The sequence below is a fragment of the Oncorhynchus keta genome, chromosome 22, assembly GCF_023373465.1.
Source record: "Oncorhynchus keta strain PuntledgeMale-10-30-2019 chromosome 22, Oket_V2, whole genome shotgun sequence".
Classification (NCBI taxonomy): Eukaryota; Metazoa; Chordata; class Actinopteri; order Salmoniformes; family Salmonidae; genus Oncorhynchus; species Oncorhynchus keta.
The window spans coordinates 24,387,848-24,403,291 of NC_068442.1; the positions used below are offsets into that span (position 1 = coordinate 24,387,848).

At 41.9% G+C, this 15,444-nt stretch overlaps 1 protein-coding gene across 7 annotated transcripts in view; it reads left to right on the forward strand.

Moving 5' to 3' along the window:
• The window catches only part of LOC118401217 (S phase cyclin A-associated protein in the endoplasmic reticulum-like), a 101,646-nt gene that overhangs the window by 64,717 nt on the left and 21,485 nt on the right, over window positions 1-15,444 (forward strand). For all 7 annotated transcript variants that reach the window (XM_035798537.2, XM_035798534.2, XM_035798535.2 and 4 more), the window contains one exon: window positions 9,810-9,933. In XM_035798537.2, the coding sequence (XP_035654430.1) occupies window positions 9,810-9,933 (124 nt within the window). The remainder of the gene's footprint in view (window positions 1-9,809; window positions 9,934-15,444) is intronic.

Sequence of the window (15,444 nt, forward strand, 5' to 3'; positions counted from 1 at the left end):
GCTGATGTTCTGAAAGAGCTGCAAAATCTGGACCCCCTACAAATCAGCCGGGCTAGACAATCTGGACCGTCTTTCTAAAATTATCCGCCGAAATTGTTGCAACCCCTATCACTAGCCTGTTCAACCTCTTTCGTATCATCTGAGATTCCCAAAGATTGGAAAGCTGCCGTGGTCATCCCCCTTTTCAAAGGGGGAGACACTCTAGACCCAAACTGCTACAGACCTATATCTATCCTACCCTGCCTTTCTAAGGTCTTCGAAAGCCAAGTTAACAAACAGATTACAGACCATTTCGAATTCCACCGTACCTTCTCCACTATGCAATCTGGTCTCAGAGCTGGTCATGGGTGCACCTCAGCCACACTCAAGGTCCTAAGTGATATCATAACTGCCATCGATAAGAGACATTACTGTGCAGCCGTACTCATCAAATCAAATTTATTTATATAGCCCTTCGTACATAAGCTGATATCTCAAAGTGCTCTACAGAAACCCAGCCTAAAACCACAAACAGCAAGCAATGCAGGTGTTGAAGCACGTTGGCTAGGAAAAACTCCCTAGAAAGGCCAAAACTTAGGAAGAAACCTAGAGAGGAACCAGGCTATGAGGGGTGGCCAGTCCTCTTCTGGCTGTGCCGGGTGGAGATTATAACAGAACATGGCCAAGATGTTCAAATGTTCATAAATGACCAGCATGCTCAAATAATAGGTCTGGGACAGGTAGCACGTCCGGTGAACAGGTCAGGATTCCATAGCCGCAGGCAGAACAGTTGAAACTGGAGCAGCAGCACGGCCAGGGGGACTGGGAACAGCAAGGAGTCATCATGCCAGGTAGTCCTGAGGCATGGTCCTCATTAACCTGGCTAAGGCTTTCGACTGTCAATCACCACATTCTTATTGGAAGACTCAACAGCCTTGGTTTGTCAAATGATTGCCTCGCCTGGTTTACCAACTACTTCTCTGATAGTTCAGTGTGTCATATCGGAGGGCCTGTTGTCCGGACCTCTGGCAGTCTCTATGGGGGTGCCACAGGGTTCAATTCTCGGGCTGACTCTCTTTTCTGTATACATCAATGATGTCGCTCTTGCTGCATTCTGTATAATTCTGGCCCTTCTTTGGACACTGTGTTAACTAACCTCCAGACGAGCTTCAATGCCATACAACTCTCCTTCCGTGGCCTCCAACTGCTCTTAAATGCAAGTAAAACTAAATGCATGCTCTTCAACCGATCACTGCCCGCACCTGCCCGCCTGTCCAGCATCACTAATCTGGATGGCTCTGACTTAGAATATGTGGATAACTACAAATACTTAGGTGTCTGGTTAGACTGTAAACTCTCCTTCCAGACTCACATTAAGCATCTCCAATCCAAAATTAAATCTAGAATCAGCTTACTATTTCGCAACAAAGCATCCTTCCCTCATGCTGCCAAACATACCCTCGTAAAACTGACCATCCTACGGATCCTCGACTTTGGCGATGTCATTTACAAAATAGCCTCCAACACTCTACTCAACAAATTGGATGTAGTCTATCACTGTGCCATCCATTTTGTCACCAAATCCCCATATACTACCCACCACTGTGACCTGTACGCTCTCGTTGGCTGGCCCTCACTTCACTCTCGTCGCCAAACCCACTGTCTCCAGGTCATCTACAAGTCTCTGCTAGCTAAAGCCCGCCTTATCTCAGCTCACTGGTCACCATAGTAGCACCCACTCATATCACGCATCCAGCGGGTATATCTCACTGGTCACCCCCAAAGCCAATTCATCCTTTTGGCCACCTTTTCTTCCAGTTCTCTGCTGCCAATGACTGGAACGAACTGCAAAAATCACTGAAGCTGGAGACTCCTATCTCCCTCACTAGCTTTAAGCACCAGCTGTCAGAGCAGCTCACAGATCACTGCACCTGTACATAGTCAATCTGTAAACAGCCCATCCAACTCCATCATCCCCATACTGTATTTATTTATTTATCTTGCTCCTTTGCACCCCAGTATCTCTACTTGCACATTCATCTTCTTCACATCTACCATTCCAGTGTTTAATTGTTATATTGTAATTACTTCGCCACCACGGCCTATTTATTGCCTTAAATTAAGGGAGTTATCTCATTTGCACTCACTGTATATAGACTTTTTGTTTTATTTTTTTCTACTGTATCATTGACTGTATGTTTTGTTTATTCCATGTGTAACTCTGTGTTGTTGTATAGGTCGAACTGCTATGCTTTATCTTGGCCAGGTCGCAGTTGCAAATGAGAACTTGTTCTCAACTATCCTACCTGGTTAAATAAAGGTTCAATTAAAAACAGATATAAAAAATCAAGCCCACACTCATAGTAGTCCTGTACATGGTTAAACATGTATTACACCCACATTCATTATATATAAACACACACCTTTACAATATGGGGGAAATGTAAGGGATGGGCAAGGGATGGGAATATTGGGAGCCAGTGATGAGATTCAACACAAGGACATGGCCCGTCTGTCCACTAATCACTGTTGTTCATCTGGGTGGCTGTATGGCGTAATGGTCGGCGTCTGTGAGATAGACGCTAACCCCAGCGCTTGCTACATTATCTGTTTACAGTAATGCTGCCGTATTGATCGCCTCCTCTCAGATAAGCTGAGTGATTTACAAAAAAGTCAACTGCAGAGTCGGAGATGCTTGGGTAATATTACCCCCCTGGGAGGCCCACTCCTACTTGTTACCATTACATTAATGAGCTAATTCCTCTGAGGCTCGGCTAATGTCCCTGTGTAACCCTGTGGCCGCTGGATCCATGTCTAGACGAGCAGAGTAACAACTCTCATTAACATCAATATAACACAGTATATATGATATACCAGAGATTTTTACCTGCAAAGTCATCCATAAACCAAATGGTCTTGTGTGTGAAGATGATCCTTAATTGTTCTCCACCTGGATTACCTTTATCACAATCTTTCTGCTAAATTTGCATATTCAAATCTCAAGGTGAGGGAGTGTTTTTGAGAAAAAATAAACCTGCTAGTTGAAACAGAAAAAAATATACATCCATTGTTGGAGGAATTTTAACAATGCTTTCTCAAAATTGAAAGGCACTCGCACATTTGAGCCATCTCTGCAGCAGGTGCATGGCAACAGTTGAATAAGATAAAAATAAACCCACACATTGCTCTTGCTAGTATCACTGCTCTTTGAGCTTTACGTATCTTCTTCAAGGCCTTGCAAGTGTGAGCCCTACTCTGTGTGAATGTGTTTTCTCTTTGTGATTCTGAGTGGAGAGTGTGTTGTGCTCCCTTGGGGAGGAGGGGGCAGAGATGTCTAAAATAATCTGTAAATGATCACAGATCCTCACCAGGCAAAACCACAGCTTTGCTCTCTCTGCCTCTGGAGACACTTATCTTCAGCATCATTATTATTATACGTTGAGGAAATGTTTTGCCCCAGTCTGGAGATGTGGTTACATGGGGGTAAACGGAGGTGCTGTTCTGGCCCCGTTTTTAAATCTTTTAGCAGATCCTTCCTCACTTTGGGGAAATCCCTGCATGATTTAATTAGCAAAAGCAAAGTTTCCACATCACTACTTTAACAAGTCTGACACTTCTCAGATGTGTAATTCTGTCAAGGAAAGATGGATACATTCTTCAAGTATTCCAACCTTGTGTCAACTACTGTGTGTTTATGGGACATGTCCATGTGTCTCCCAGTAGGGGTCACTGGGGAGTAGAGGAGGAGAGAGACAGGACTGGGGGGAGTTTCTCCCAGTGATGTCTGGGCTCAGCACAAGAGAAGAGAAGCTAACGTCAGAACAGACAGACTGACCCACCCGAAGGGCTGAAGAGGACAACTTTTAGAGTTGTATTTGAGAGAATCGGGAGAGGACACTTGATGATACAATTCAGTTTGACTGTGGTATCTGTTATCTGTTTTATCTAAGTGTCCTCTCTGTTCTACCACATTGAAAATGAAACAGGCTTATTTTTAAGCTTTTTAGTTTTAGAGAGAGGTCTTAACTCCCGAGAAGGCTCTCGAGTGGCGCAGCGGTCTAAGGCACTGCATCTCAGTGCGAAAGGCGTCACTACAGACCCTGGTTTCGTTTATATCACAACCGGCTATAATTGGAAGTCCCTATAGTGGTGCACAATTATCCCAGCGTCGTTAGGGTTTGGCCGGGGTAGGCCGTCATTGTAAATAAGAATTTGTTCTTTACCAACTTGCCTAGTTAAATAAAGGTTAAGTAAAATGAATAAAAATGAGTAGTCCAGTGACACTGCTATGCTAGGACACTGCATGTTAAAACACTCTTATAGTTAGTTACCCACCTCAGTCACATGACTGAGTGTATGCTGTGTAATCAAAGCTGCTACCTTAGGTTTCATTTCAGGATGTCGTTATATGGTGTGAGTGTGTGATGCATGAAGGCTCATCAGATTACTCCCAGTTCATACCCAGCCAGTGTGGAACGTCTTGGTAGCACTCAGTGTATCGGAAAGATCAACAGAAGAATCAAAGGAAGTGTCATTTAGATAGCAGTGAATGAAGGGATTGTTTGACAGCACCAGGAAATGGATTTGCTCCTCACCTTGTATTTTGGCTTAGGGTTAGTTTTCTTTCCATGAACACACATTTTCCCTGTTGAAAAGCAGGGATTCAACCTGATCTGGAAGTTGGTCAGATTTCTGCAGCATTGCCATGGTCAGGCCTGACTGGGCACATAGGAAAAGCACTGAGATGTTGGGAAACGTGAGCTTGAGGTTCAGGTGGAACGATCTCCTGCTTGATAACCCAGTAACAAAAGCATAAAGAGTCTTTTACATGGATGATGTTCTATTATCTTTGCAAGAAGGGACGACTTCTGAAAATTGGAAACATTTACCTGTAAGGGGAGTCTACCTGGTATTTTCCCAGTACCCTAAACTATTGTGCAGTTTCTGTTGTGTTTTGTTTTCTGTTGTGTCTTGAGCCCTAAGTGTTTTCTGGGATATTGGGGCAGTACTATACTGCGGGGGGTCCTGACCTTTGCTCTAATTTTTCCCTTCCCAGCCATCTGTCTATCAGCCCCTGGGATACTCTATGGATTCTGGGATGGTTTAAACTTAAGAGTTTTAATTCAGCCACAGAGATCAGTGACACTCCCAATCCCCCAGCCCCCTTGTCATGTCCGAGCCTGTCGGCCACCCACGGTGATCCCCACAGGGCTCCATGGTGTATGGTTGTCCCAGGGGGCTGGCCCAGAATACTGTGTGCTCTAGTCCAGTCTGTGTCTTTAGTCTCTATCTCGCCCTTTACAATAGCTCCTGTCTTGAGGTGGCTGTGTGTCTATGGCCTCATCAGAACAGGAAGGTGGTTTGCTGTGGCCGGCCATCTGAGGTTAAGCAGTTTAGAGTAGGTGAGCAGATTGCACTGCTAATTATCTACATCTCTCCAGGCTTCTTATTCTTCTCTCTCTCTCTCTCTCCTCTCTCCTATTTCCTCTCTCTTGCTCTCTTTCTGCAACCTGTCAGTATGGGCCATCAGTGGAACCTAATCCCGCGTCTACAAAATAAGGTTTCATTAATCCCAGATTAACAATGTACCTGTTGTATCTCCCGCTGGGTGTAGTCTGGCGGTTGGTGCAGGCACCAAATCCTTGGGTCCGGCAGTGGGTGTGGCATGCTGTCAAATGAGCACCCAGAGCTGTGGAGGTATGCTGCCTGTTAGGATGGACTGGCATACGTGGATCAACCAACGCCGCCTACATAGTGCATGGGTAACACGAGACGGAATAGCATGGCCCCTTACCAAATTGCTCCTCAAAATCTTTGAAATAGGCTGTCATCAAGGGGGCACTGCGACAGATTCCAGGGACAGGGAGGATATCAGGTGTCATGCTAATTAAGCTCAATTAGGTGGGAGGGAGCTAAAGATGGATCACTGAGATTTCTCATTGCATGAGCTGCTGTAAGGACATTACTCAAACGTACCTCTGACAGTCGCCATTTGTTTAGCGGGCCTAAAACATGCCTGATTAGTTGTGTTACAAAGCAATTGCATGCTCATTACATGAGCAGTTAACTGAGTCAATTGTGAGAAGTCAGTGGAAGTTCATGACTCCAGATCTGACTCTGGTTGAGAGTGTGGTGATTAGGGTTGCTACCGGTAATTAAGTTACCAGAATCTTCCGGAAATTTGGAAATTAACGGATAATCTATGGTATTTTTGGTAATTTTATACATGAGTATATACGTGTGTATGCATGCATGTATGTGTCAATATTTCTTTATTGTAAATGTTTGGCAGTTGTGAAAAAAAGTCAATAGTTGGAAGAGTTGTGGAGTCAAATGAAAATAATACCATTGTTGATTGATTAGATCTTTTTTTCATTAATTATTTTCTCTTGAACCATATGGTCTATCTACTAGAAATTAATGGACACAGATCTACTTTTTTTAATACTATATACCATATGGTTCAAGAGAAAATAATTAATGAAAAAAAAGAATTAATCAACAATAGTATTATTTTCATTGTATATATAACTTACACCTTTATTTCAGCATGAAATAACTACACCCAGCGGGAGATACAACAGGTACATTGTTAATCTGGGATTAATGAAACCTTATTTTGTAGACGCGGGATTAGGTTCCACTGATGGCCCATACTGACAGGTTGCAGAGAGAGAGCAAGAGAGAGGAAATAGGAGAGAGAGAGAGAGAGAAGAATAAGAAGCCTGGAGAGATGTAGATAATTAGCAGTGCAATCTGCTCACCTACTCTAAACTGCTTAACCTCAGATATATATATATATATATATATCATGCCGAAACCCTGATATTAAACACCTAGTTTTCACTAAATTTATGGTTTATATTTAGGATAATGTTTTACAGCTTTGTCATTCTATTATTATTTTTAATTTTTAATTATCTTATTTGATTATTGTATTTATTTTACATGTGACAAGGCCACACAGAAGGCCAAAGTGGATCATTTGAAGTACCAAAAAGGGCCACCAGATGTCTTGTGAAAAATTACATAAAATCCTTAAGTTACCACAATTCTTGTAGTTTACCAGTAAACGTTCAAAAGTTTCCTTTAATATACCCTTCTTTTGCAAACCTAGTGGTGATTCTAATGGGAATGGAATTGAATTAAAGACTAAAATCATCAATATAATGATTAATAGATGAACTGCTATAAAATGAAATGTGCATTCTATATAGTTAGATGGATCATTTTCAGCATACATTTGCAATGTTAACTTGTACAGCAACATTTTCCTTTGGATCCATCTGGGTTCCTCTCACATGGGTTTCTTGTAGAGAATGGAAGCAGTCGACGGCTGTTTTTCTCCCTAATAAGATTAGAGTAAATATATTAGGGATGTGCCCTTTAATCTGCTGGTTAAGAGTGGCAGCCACCTGGGGACTGGCCTCTCCCCCCCATCTTCCTACATGGATAAAGACATTCTGGGCAGGGCAACCTCTACTTATACATGGTGAAGAAACAGGGTGCTATGGTTGACAGGTTTTTATGGACACTGTGAAGATGGTGTTTGCCTATTACATGCGTTGCTTTTGTAGCCTAATATTTACAAGATCTTTTTAAAATATTGACCTTGCCTTTTTTTTGTAAGGTTGTCGTTCATATTCCGTTTGACTGCTCTGATGCTATCCCTCTCCTCATAATTTGTATAACGTCTTATAGATTTCCCAGGCCTTTTCATGTCGAAGCTGTAACAGGATCAGCCCAACCCTGTCATTTGACCAGGTGACCTGACACCCTGCTATTGCGTCTTGTTTAATTCAATAAGGACACCTTACATTCCATCACAGTACCTGAAGGAATATTCATATGAAACGGACTTTCTCCCCACTGTGTCAGGCATGAGAATGACAATGGCTTGGTTTAATCTCTGTACGTTAATCGTTCTAGTTCTTTTCTATCTGCATTGTTAGTAAGGGCCTGTAAGTAAGCATTTCACTGTTAGTCTACACCTGTTGTTTACTAAGCATGTGATAAATAACATTTGATTTGATATGGACTTATTAAAAGCAGGACAGCATCAGACTGAGAGGAAAACTAGTATTTCATTCAATTGGTACCGTCTTTCTAATGATGGTGGTATTATGTCAGTGAAAAACTGACTTCTTGCCGAGTTACTCAATCATGGATCTGTTTTTTTTGGGGGATCAGTCAGGCAGGCAGCCCCGGTGCTGGTCGGCTGCCCAGAGAGCACAGTTTGGTGGGGTTCTCACGTTACTTCACTCTGGCCCAATAGAGGTTGTGTTATCATTCCACTCAACCATGATGGCTGTCTTATCCTAACCACTCCATTTCAATACTTTTTCATTTGTTTTATTTTACCTTTGTTTAACTCGGCAAGTCGGTTAAGAACACATTCTTATTTACAATGACGGCCTAGGAACAGTGGGTTAACTGCCTTGCTCAGGGGCAGAACAACATTTTCACCTTGTCAACTCTGGGATTCGATCTAGCAACCTTTTGGTTACTGACCCAACTCTAACCACTAGGCTACCTACCGCCCGTTATAATATACTTTATATCAATATAACATAATGAGTGTGTTTTGGTGCTTGACACATAAACCGATGTCATTAAGTAGTGATTGGCAGAAACCGGGATCAACACACCAGGTGTGGTTTGTGTTTTCTCAGGAATGTGTTGATAAATGGTGGTGGAAAAGACCCAAACATTTTATTTGGCTAGAAAGCCCATACACATATGGCATATGATACCCATACAGTAAGATGCTTACTGTAAAAATGTTTAGTAAGCAAGTTTTGGCGTGCTTAACCACTATTTGGAAATGTTCCCATAACTCGCAATGTAATGCTTCTCAGATTATCACCACATTCTATGTCTGACAGCTTTACACTACATTGTCAATAGTGATATGGAGCAAATGACAGATCTGCCCACTAGCATATGAAACAACTGGAATATTTTGGTCACGAGGAAGTTATTGGCAGACCTATCCACCAAGGCCTACATCAGTCTCTGATATTTTGTCTCTATATGCCGACTAGGTTGGAGTCGAAATGTGTTGCAGATGTGAAGGTTGCGGTAGATATCAAAATGTTTACCAGTTGAAATAAACATGGCCTACTTTAGAATAGGAAAGCCAGATTCCATTCTTCCTCAGAGCAGATAGGACACGCCACTCTGCTATTGGCTAAAATATACAGTTGTCAGAAAATATTAAGTGATGAAAGAAGGGCGAGGGGGAGCAGCAGTCAAGAGTAGAATGATTCATCAGGTATCTGTAGCATTAATCGTCTCTGGGGCTTGTTTAAAGCAGACATAATACAGAGGCATGTTCCGCTCACTGCTCTGCTTTGTCTGGCTGTACCTTGGGGCTCTGAGCTGAAGAGCTGCTGAGAGGAATGGCCTTATCTCCACAGAGGAAACACTACAGGATCTGACTCCAGATTGGACTGCCCGGCACTGTGATTGCAGATTCCATCCAGCAGCTTCTCTGGTTATGCAGATCTCTTGTCTTATTACTGTCCCACTCTGGATAAGGAGTTGACGAGTGAGGTAGTTTCGTTGTAAGCATAAGTAGTAGTTAATATAACTGGGTTCCTGAATGTTGCTTTCCGTCTCTTGCTGTCAGTGATGTATATGCACACATTTGGTGTAGTGCGTTTTGGTTTCTTGATCACTTGAGAGCCATGTCAATGCCCGTGATAAACTCCTAAACTGTATCTCGTGTTGTTTTGAATGAGCTGTATAGAGCGTAACATTCTGCCTTGAACTATTTAGTTTTACTTGTGACAAGTGATTCATCTTGTTGTCTCTCTCTCTCCTCTCAGGTCTCTATGTGCTGCTATAAACACCTACTATCTAGCATGCTCTCGCTGCCACCTCAACTGCACATATGTTATCTTCAGCAACAAGATAGCCTTCCTCATGGACCTGCTGCTACATCAGCTTACAGTAAGTGTCCTTTCACCACACCATAGAAAACATCTCCTATTACTACCATTATTGATATGTTAACATTATTTAACATATGTTCTCTTAAACAACACATATTATTTTAGCTTGAGTCACTAAAGTCTGTGTGATACTTATGAAGGTGACATGGCATGATCAGAACTGCAGCCAGTTTACCCAAGGACCAGGCTGTTTAAAGAATCCCTTCCAATGTCTCTGTTAATTCTCCTCCTGGCTACATGCAACACTTGAGGTCCTAGTTTTTCAGCACTTATCACCAGCATTTGTTCCTTTCTGGCACTGTGTTAATAAAAGACAGAGAGAGACACACGCTACAGTATAAATCCTGGCCCAGCCACAGCCACAGGCTTAGCCACGCAGATTAGGGAATGAGAGAGGGAGGGGAAAGAGCAGCCTGTCAGGGAGGCAATATGGCGGCTGGGTTACCTGTCAGCCCATATCCTTCAGCACTCTCTGAGACTGTAAACATCAGCCGACTCCAAACATCTAACGGTGGCGGCTGCACACTTCACAGAACCAGACGAGGCACAGACATGGCCTTTGCTACATGCATGAACTCTATTGGGGCTTCCTTTTCCAGTCCTGAGTTCCAATCCAAAGCTGTCATATTTCCTGAGGGCACAGAGGGGGAGATTAGCCTGTATGCTTCAGTTTATATAAAACATATTCCCACAGCTGCTCTGACGACTGACATGTTGAACAGCACAATGCTAACTTTTCAAGTTGTGTTGGATAGTGACAAATATGGGGCCCATGAATAGTCCTTGTAAAAGTGTGTGTGTGTGTGTGTGTGTGTGTGTGTGTGTGTGTGTGTGGGTGTGTGTGTGTGTGTGTGGGTGTGTGTGTGTACGTGCGTGCGCACGTGTGTTTGTGTTTGGAAGTGGGTGGGGGTAGCGGGTGCCGCCGTCGGTGCTTGTCCCTCTTTTTAATTAGATTTGTGGAGAATGTTGGTGGATTTACTAACGCTGTCAGCATGCTGCCCTAACCATTAGTCTAAATGAGATGTTTTCAGACGTTTTACCTGACCATCTCCTTATTTCTACAACACACACACCAAAATGTCACTTATAGTGCCTTCAGAAATTATTCACACACCTGGACTTGTTCCTCATTTAGTTTCAGCCTGAATTGAAAATGGATTACATTTAGTTGTCACTGGCCTACGCACCCATAATGTCTTAGTAGAATTGTGTTTTTTGACATTTTTACAAATACAAAGCTGAAATGTCTTGAGTCATTAAGTATTCAACCCCTTTTTTATCGCAAGCCTAAATAAGTTTAGGAGTAAAGATCTGTTAGCAAGTCATGGACTCTCTGTTTCCAATAATAGTGTTTAACATAATTTTTAAAAATGATTTCTGTACCCCAAACATACAATTAATTATCTGTAAAGTCCCCCGAGCTGCCAATTTCAGACACAGATTCAACCTCAAAGACCAGGGAGGTTTTCCAGTGCCCCGTGAAGAAGGGCACCTATTGGTAGATGGGTAAAAATAAAAAAGCAGATATTGAATATCCCATTGAGCATGGTGAAGTTATTAATTACACTTTGGATGGTGTATCAATACACCCAGTCACTACAATGATACAGGTGTCCTTCCTAACTAAGTTACCAGATAGGAAGGAAACCACTTAGGGATTTCACGATGAGGCCAATGGTGACTTTAAAACAGTTGCAGAGATGTATGGCTGCGATGGAGAAACTAGGGATGGATCTACAAGATTGTTGTTAATCTACAATACTAGCCTAATTGACAGAGTAAAAAGAAGGAAACCCGTACTAAATTCAATATTCCAAACAACACAAATAGATGAAAGATTAATTCACCTTTCAGCAGGACAATAACCTTAAGCACAAGGCCACGTCTACCTGGAGTTGCTTACCAAGAAAAGGGTGAATGTTCCTGAGTGGCAGAGTTAGTTTTGTCTTACATCTGCTTGAAAATCTATGGCAAGACTTGAAAATGGATGTCTAGCAATGATCAACATACAACTTGACACTCTTTGGATTACTGCATGATTCTGTATGTGTTATTTCATAGTTTTGATGTCTTAACTAATATTCTACAATGTAGAAAATAGTAAAAAATAAAGATAAACCCTTGAATGAGCAGGTGGTTCTAAAACATTTGAACGGTAGTGTATGTAAATGAGATATTTCTGAAAATGGTTGTCTAGCAATTTGACAGAGCTTGAAGAATTTTGAAAAGAATTATGTGCAAATGTTGCACAATCCAGGTGTAGAAAGCTCACCGCTGTAATTGCTGCCAAAGGTGCTTCTACATAGTATTGACTCATGGTTGTGAATACTTATGTAAATGAGATTTCATTTTCAATAAATTTGCAAAAAATTCTAAAAACATGTTTTCAGTTTGTTATTATTGGGAATTGTGTGTAGATGGGTGTGGAAAAATCTATTTTATTTAATCCATTTTGTATTCAGGCTGTAACACACCAAAATGGGGAGTAAGTCAAGGGGTATGAATTCTTTCTGAAGGAACTATATCTAAAAGGAGAAATGCACTCTGTGCTCCTGTCACAGGAACACACCTTTTTAGGATTGGGAATTGCCAGGGACCTAACAGTTCAACATTATCATGATACTTAGGTACTGGTACGGTATGTATTGTGATTATCACGATTAAAAATGTATTGCGATACAATACACCTATTGCTCACCATATGTCTGCTGCAGAGAGAAAAGAGAGAGCATGAGAAAAGTTTTGATCGGTCAGTGAAGTAAAATTGCTAAAAACATGTTGGCTCACCATTTAAAAAGAAGCCAACTAGCTCTAGCTAGTGCTACCTACAGTACAAATCGATACTCTTAGCCAATTATCGATATATCATCCAAAAATAATATTGCGATATGTAACTATCTAACCCCCCCCACCCCCCCATCACTAGTACCTTTGGTCTTTATATACCCTGAATCTCTCTAAAAATATCTTTATTAATAAATGTTTATTGGAATATTTTTCAGATGTTTGTGCTCTTCTAAATCATACCAGAACTTGGAGCATACTGCTTCTTCTTTCACCCCTTATTTGTCTAAGGTGAGGTTAAGGGGAGCATTTAGTTAATCCCACAGATGGTTAATACAGAACCCACCCCTATGTTAGCTCCAGTCCAGTGGTTTTCTCCACAGAGTCTCAGTATTCGGTTGGCTTTCTTTGTTACCAGAGAGGGAATACCTCTGAGACCTCTCATATGGTAGCAGTCTGGCACGGCAACAGTAACCATGTCACACTGATTGTTAACTACTGATTTATGGCACACAATGATGAATTATACAATAACACGTGTGTTGTTTATGGCATGGTGTATCAGGATTCCAACCAATACAAATGGCCTTTGCCAGTAAACAAAAGAAAGGGATATTTCCTCCTTCTTAATTGTCTGTGTTCTAGAAGGCAGGCTGAGGTTTAAATGACCAGGGCCCAGATTCACAAAACCTGCCATCTTTCCTTAACTATGGACTTTTGAAGAAAGTTAGTCAAAGTTGCTGTTCCTCAAAAACGGTATTGGAAATGTTTTTCCGCTGTTTATTATGTATCTCCTTAAGCAAAAAGTTGAAGAAATTTGATTCTTGAAAATTACGTTTTTGGATTTGTTCTTAAGTCCAGATAGCTAAACCCTTGTCTTAAATTCTGGGCAGTGAGAGAATAAGCTCATTAAATCAATTGAACATGTTTAATTCACTCTCAAACTTCATCTGAAAGTTTTAGTATTGATTTATTTTAAACCCGAGAACATTTTTTAAAACAGTAATCTCAGTAGGAAATATGCTAACATGATTTCCGTTGCTATCTAGATAGCTAGCTAAATTGGTTGCCTAGCAACAAGCATCTTAAACATGTGTGAGGGTATTTGAGAAGTTCGTAAGAATCATTAAATCTTAAGATACTTTTGAGGAATTGCATTTACAAACTTTTTTTTTTTTTCTTAAGAAGCGTCTTATGTTTTTGCGGAAGAAGTGTTTTGTGGGGCCTCCTGAGTGGCGCTGTGGTTTAAGGCACTGCATCGCAGTGCTATCTCTGCCACTAGAGATCCTGGCCGGCAGGGATGTTCTTGTCCCATCGTGCACTAGTGACTCCTGTGGCGGGCCGGGTGCTATGCATGCTGACGCGGTTGCCAAGTATATGGTGTTTCCTCCGACACATTAGTGCGGCTGGCTTCCGGGTTAAGCGGACATTGTGTCAAGAAGCAGTGCAGCTTGACTGGGTTGTGTTTCGGAGGATGCACGGCTCTCGACCTTGGCCTCTCCCGAGTCTGTACAGGAGTTGCAGCAATTGGACAAGACTGTAACTACCAATTGGATACCACAAAAAGGGGTAAAAAAATCAAATAAGTGTTTTGTGACTCTGGGCCAGGGCTTTTGTTGAACTTTTGGGGGATACTGTGACTGCCTTGGGTATTGTCAGTTTTGCACTGTGATCAATCAATGTTGATTTCTTTTTTGATAGAGGACTTGTCAAGCTGACAAGGACTTCATTTGGAAGGTATTCAGACCCCTTCCCTTTTTCCACATTTTGTTACTTTACAACCTTATTCTGACAAGGGTTAAATAAAACATTTTTCTGAATCTACTCACATTCTCCCATAATGACAAAGCTAAAACAAGTTTTTAGAAATGTTTACTAATACATTTTTACTAATAACTTATTACATAACTATTCAGACACCAATCAGGCCTTTATGGTAGTGGCCAGACAGAAGCCACTCCTCAGTAAAAGGTACATGACAGTCCACTAGGAGTTTGCCCAAAAAAGCCTAAAGGACTCTCAGACCATGAGAAACGAGGTTCTCTGGTCTGATGAAGCCAAGATTGAACTCTTTGGCCTGAATGCCAAGTGTCACGTCTGGATGAAACCTGGTTCATTCCCTACGGTGAAGCATGGTGGTGGCATCGTCATACTGTGGGGATGTTTTTCAGTGGCAGGGACTGGGAGACTAGTCAGGATCGAGGGAAAGATGAACAGAGCAAAGTACAGTGAGATCCTTGACGATAACCTGCTCCAGAGCGCTCAGGACCTCAGACTGGGCGTGAAGGTTCACCTTCCAACAGGACAACAACCCTAAGCATACAGCCAAGACAACGCAACAGTGACTTCGGGACAAGTCTCTGAATGTCCTTGAGTGGCCCAGCCAGAGCCCGGACTTGAGCTTGATCAAACATTCATCATGGTGAGCCCTTCAAATAGCTGTGCAGCGACGCTCCCCATCCAACCTGACAGAGCTTGAGAGGATCTGCAGAGAAGACTGGGAGAAACTCCCCAAATATAGGTGTGCCAATCTTGTACCGTCATACCCAAGAAGACTTGAGGCTGTAATCGCTGCCAAAGATTCTTCAACAAAGTATTTATGTCATTTTTTTATTTTGAAGTTTTTACTTTGTCATTATGGGGTATTGTGTATAGATTGATGAGGGGGGGAAAAAACGATTTAATCCATTTTAGGATCCGCTGTAACGTAACAATGTGGAAAAAG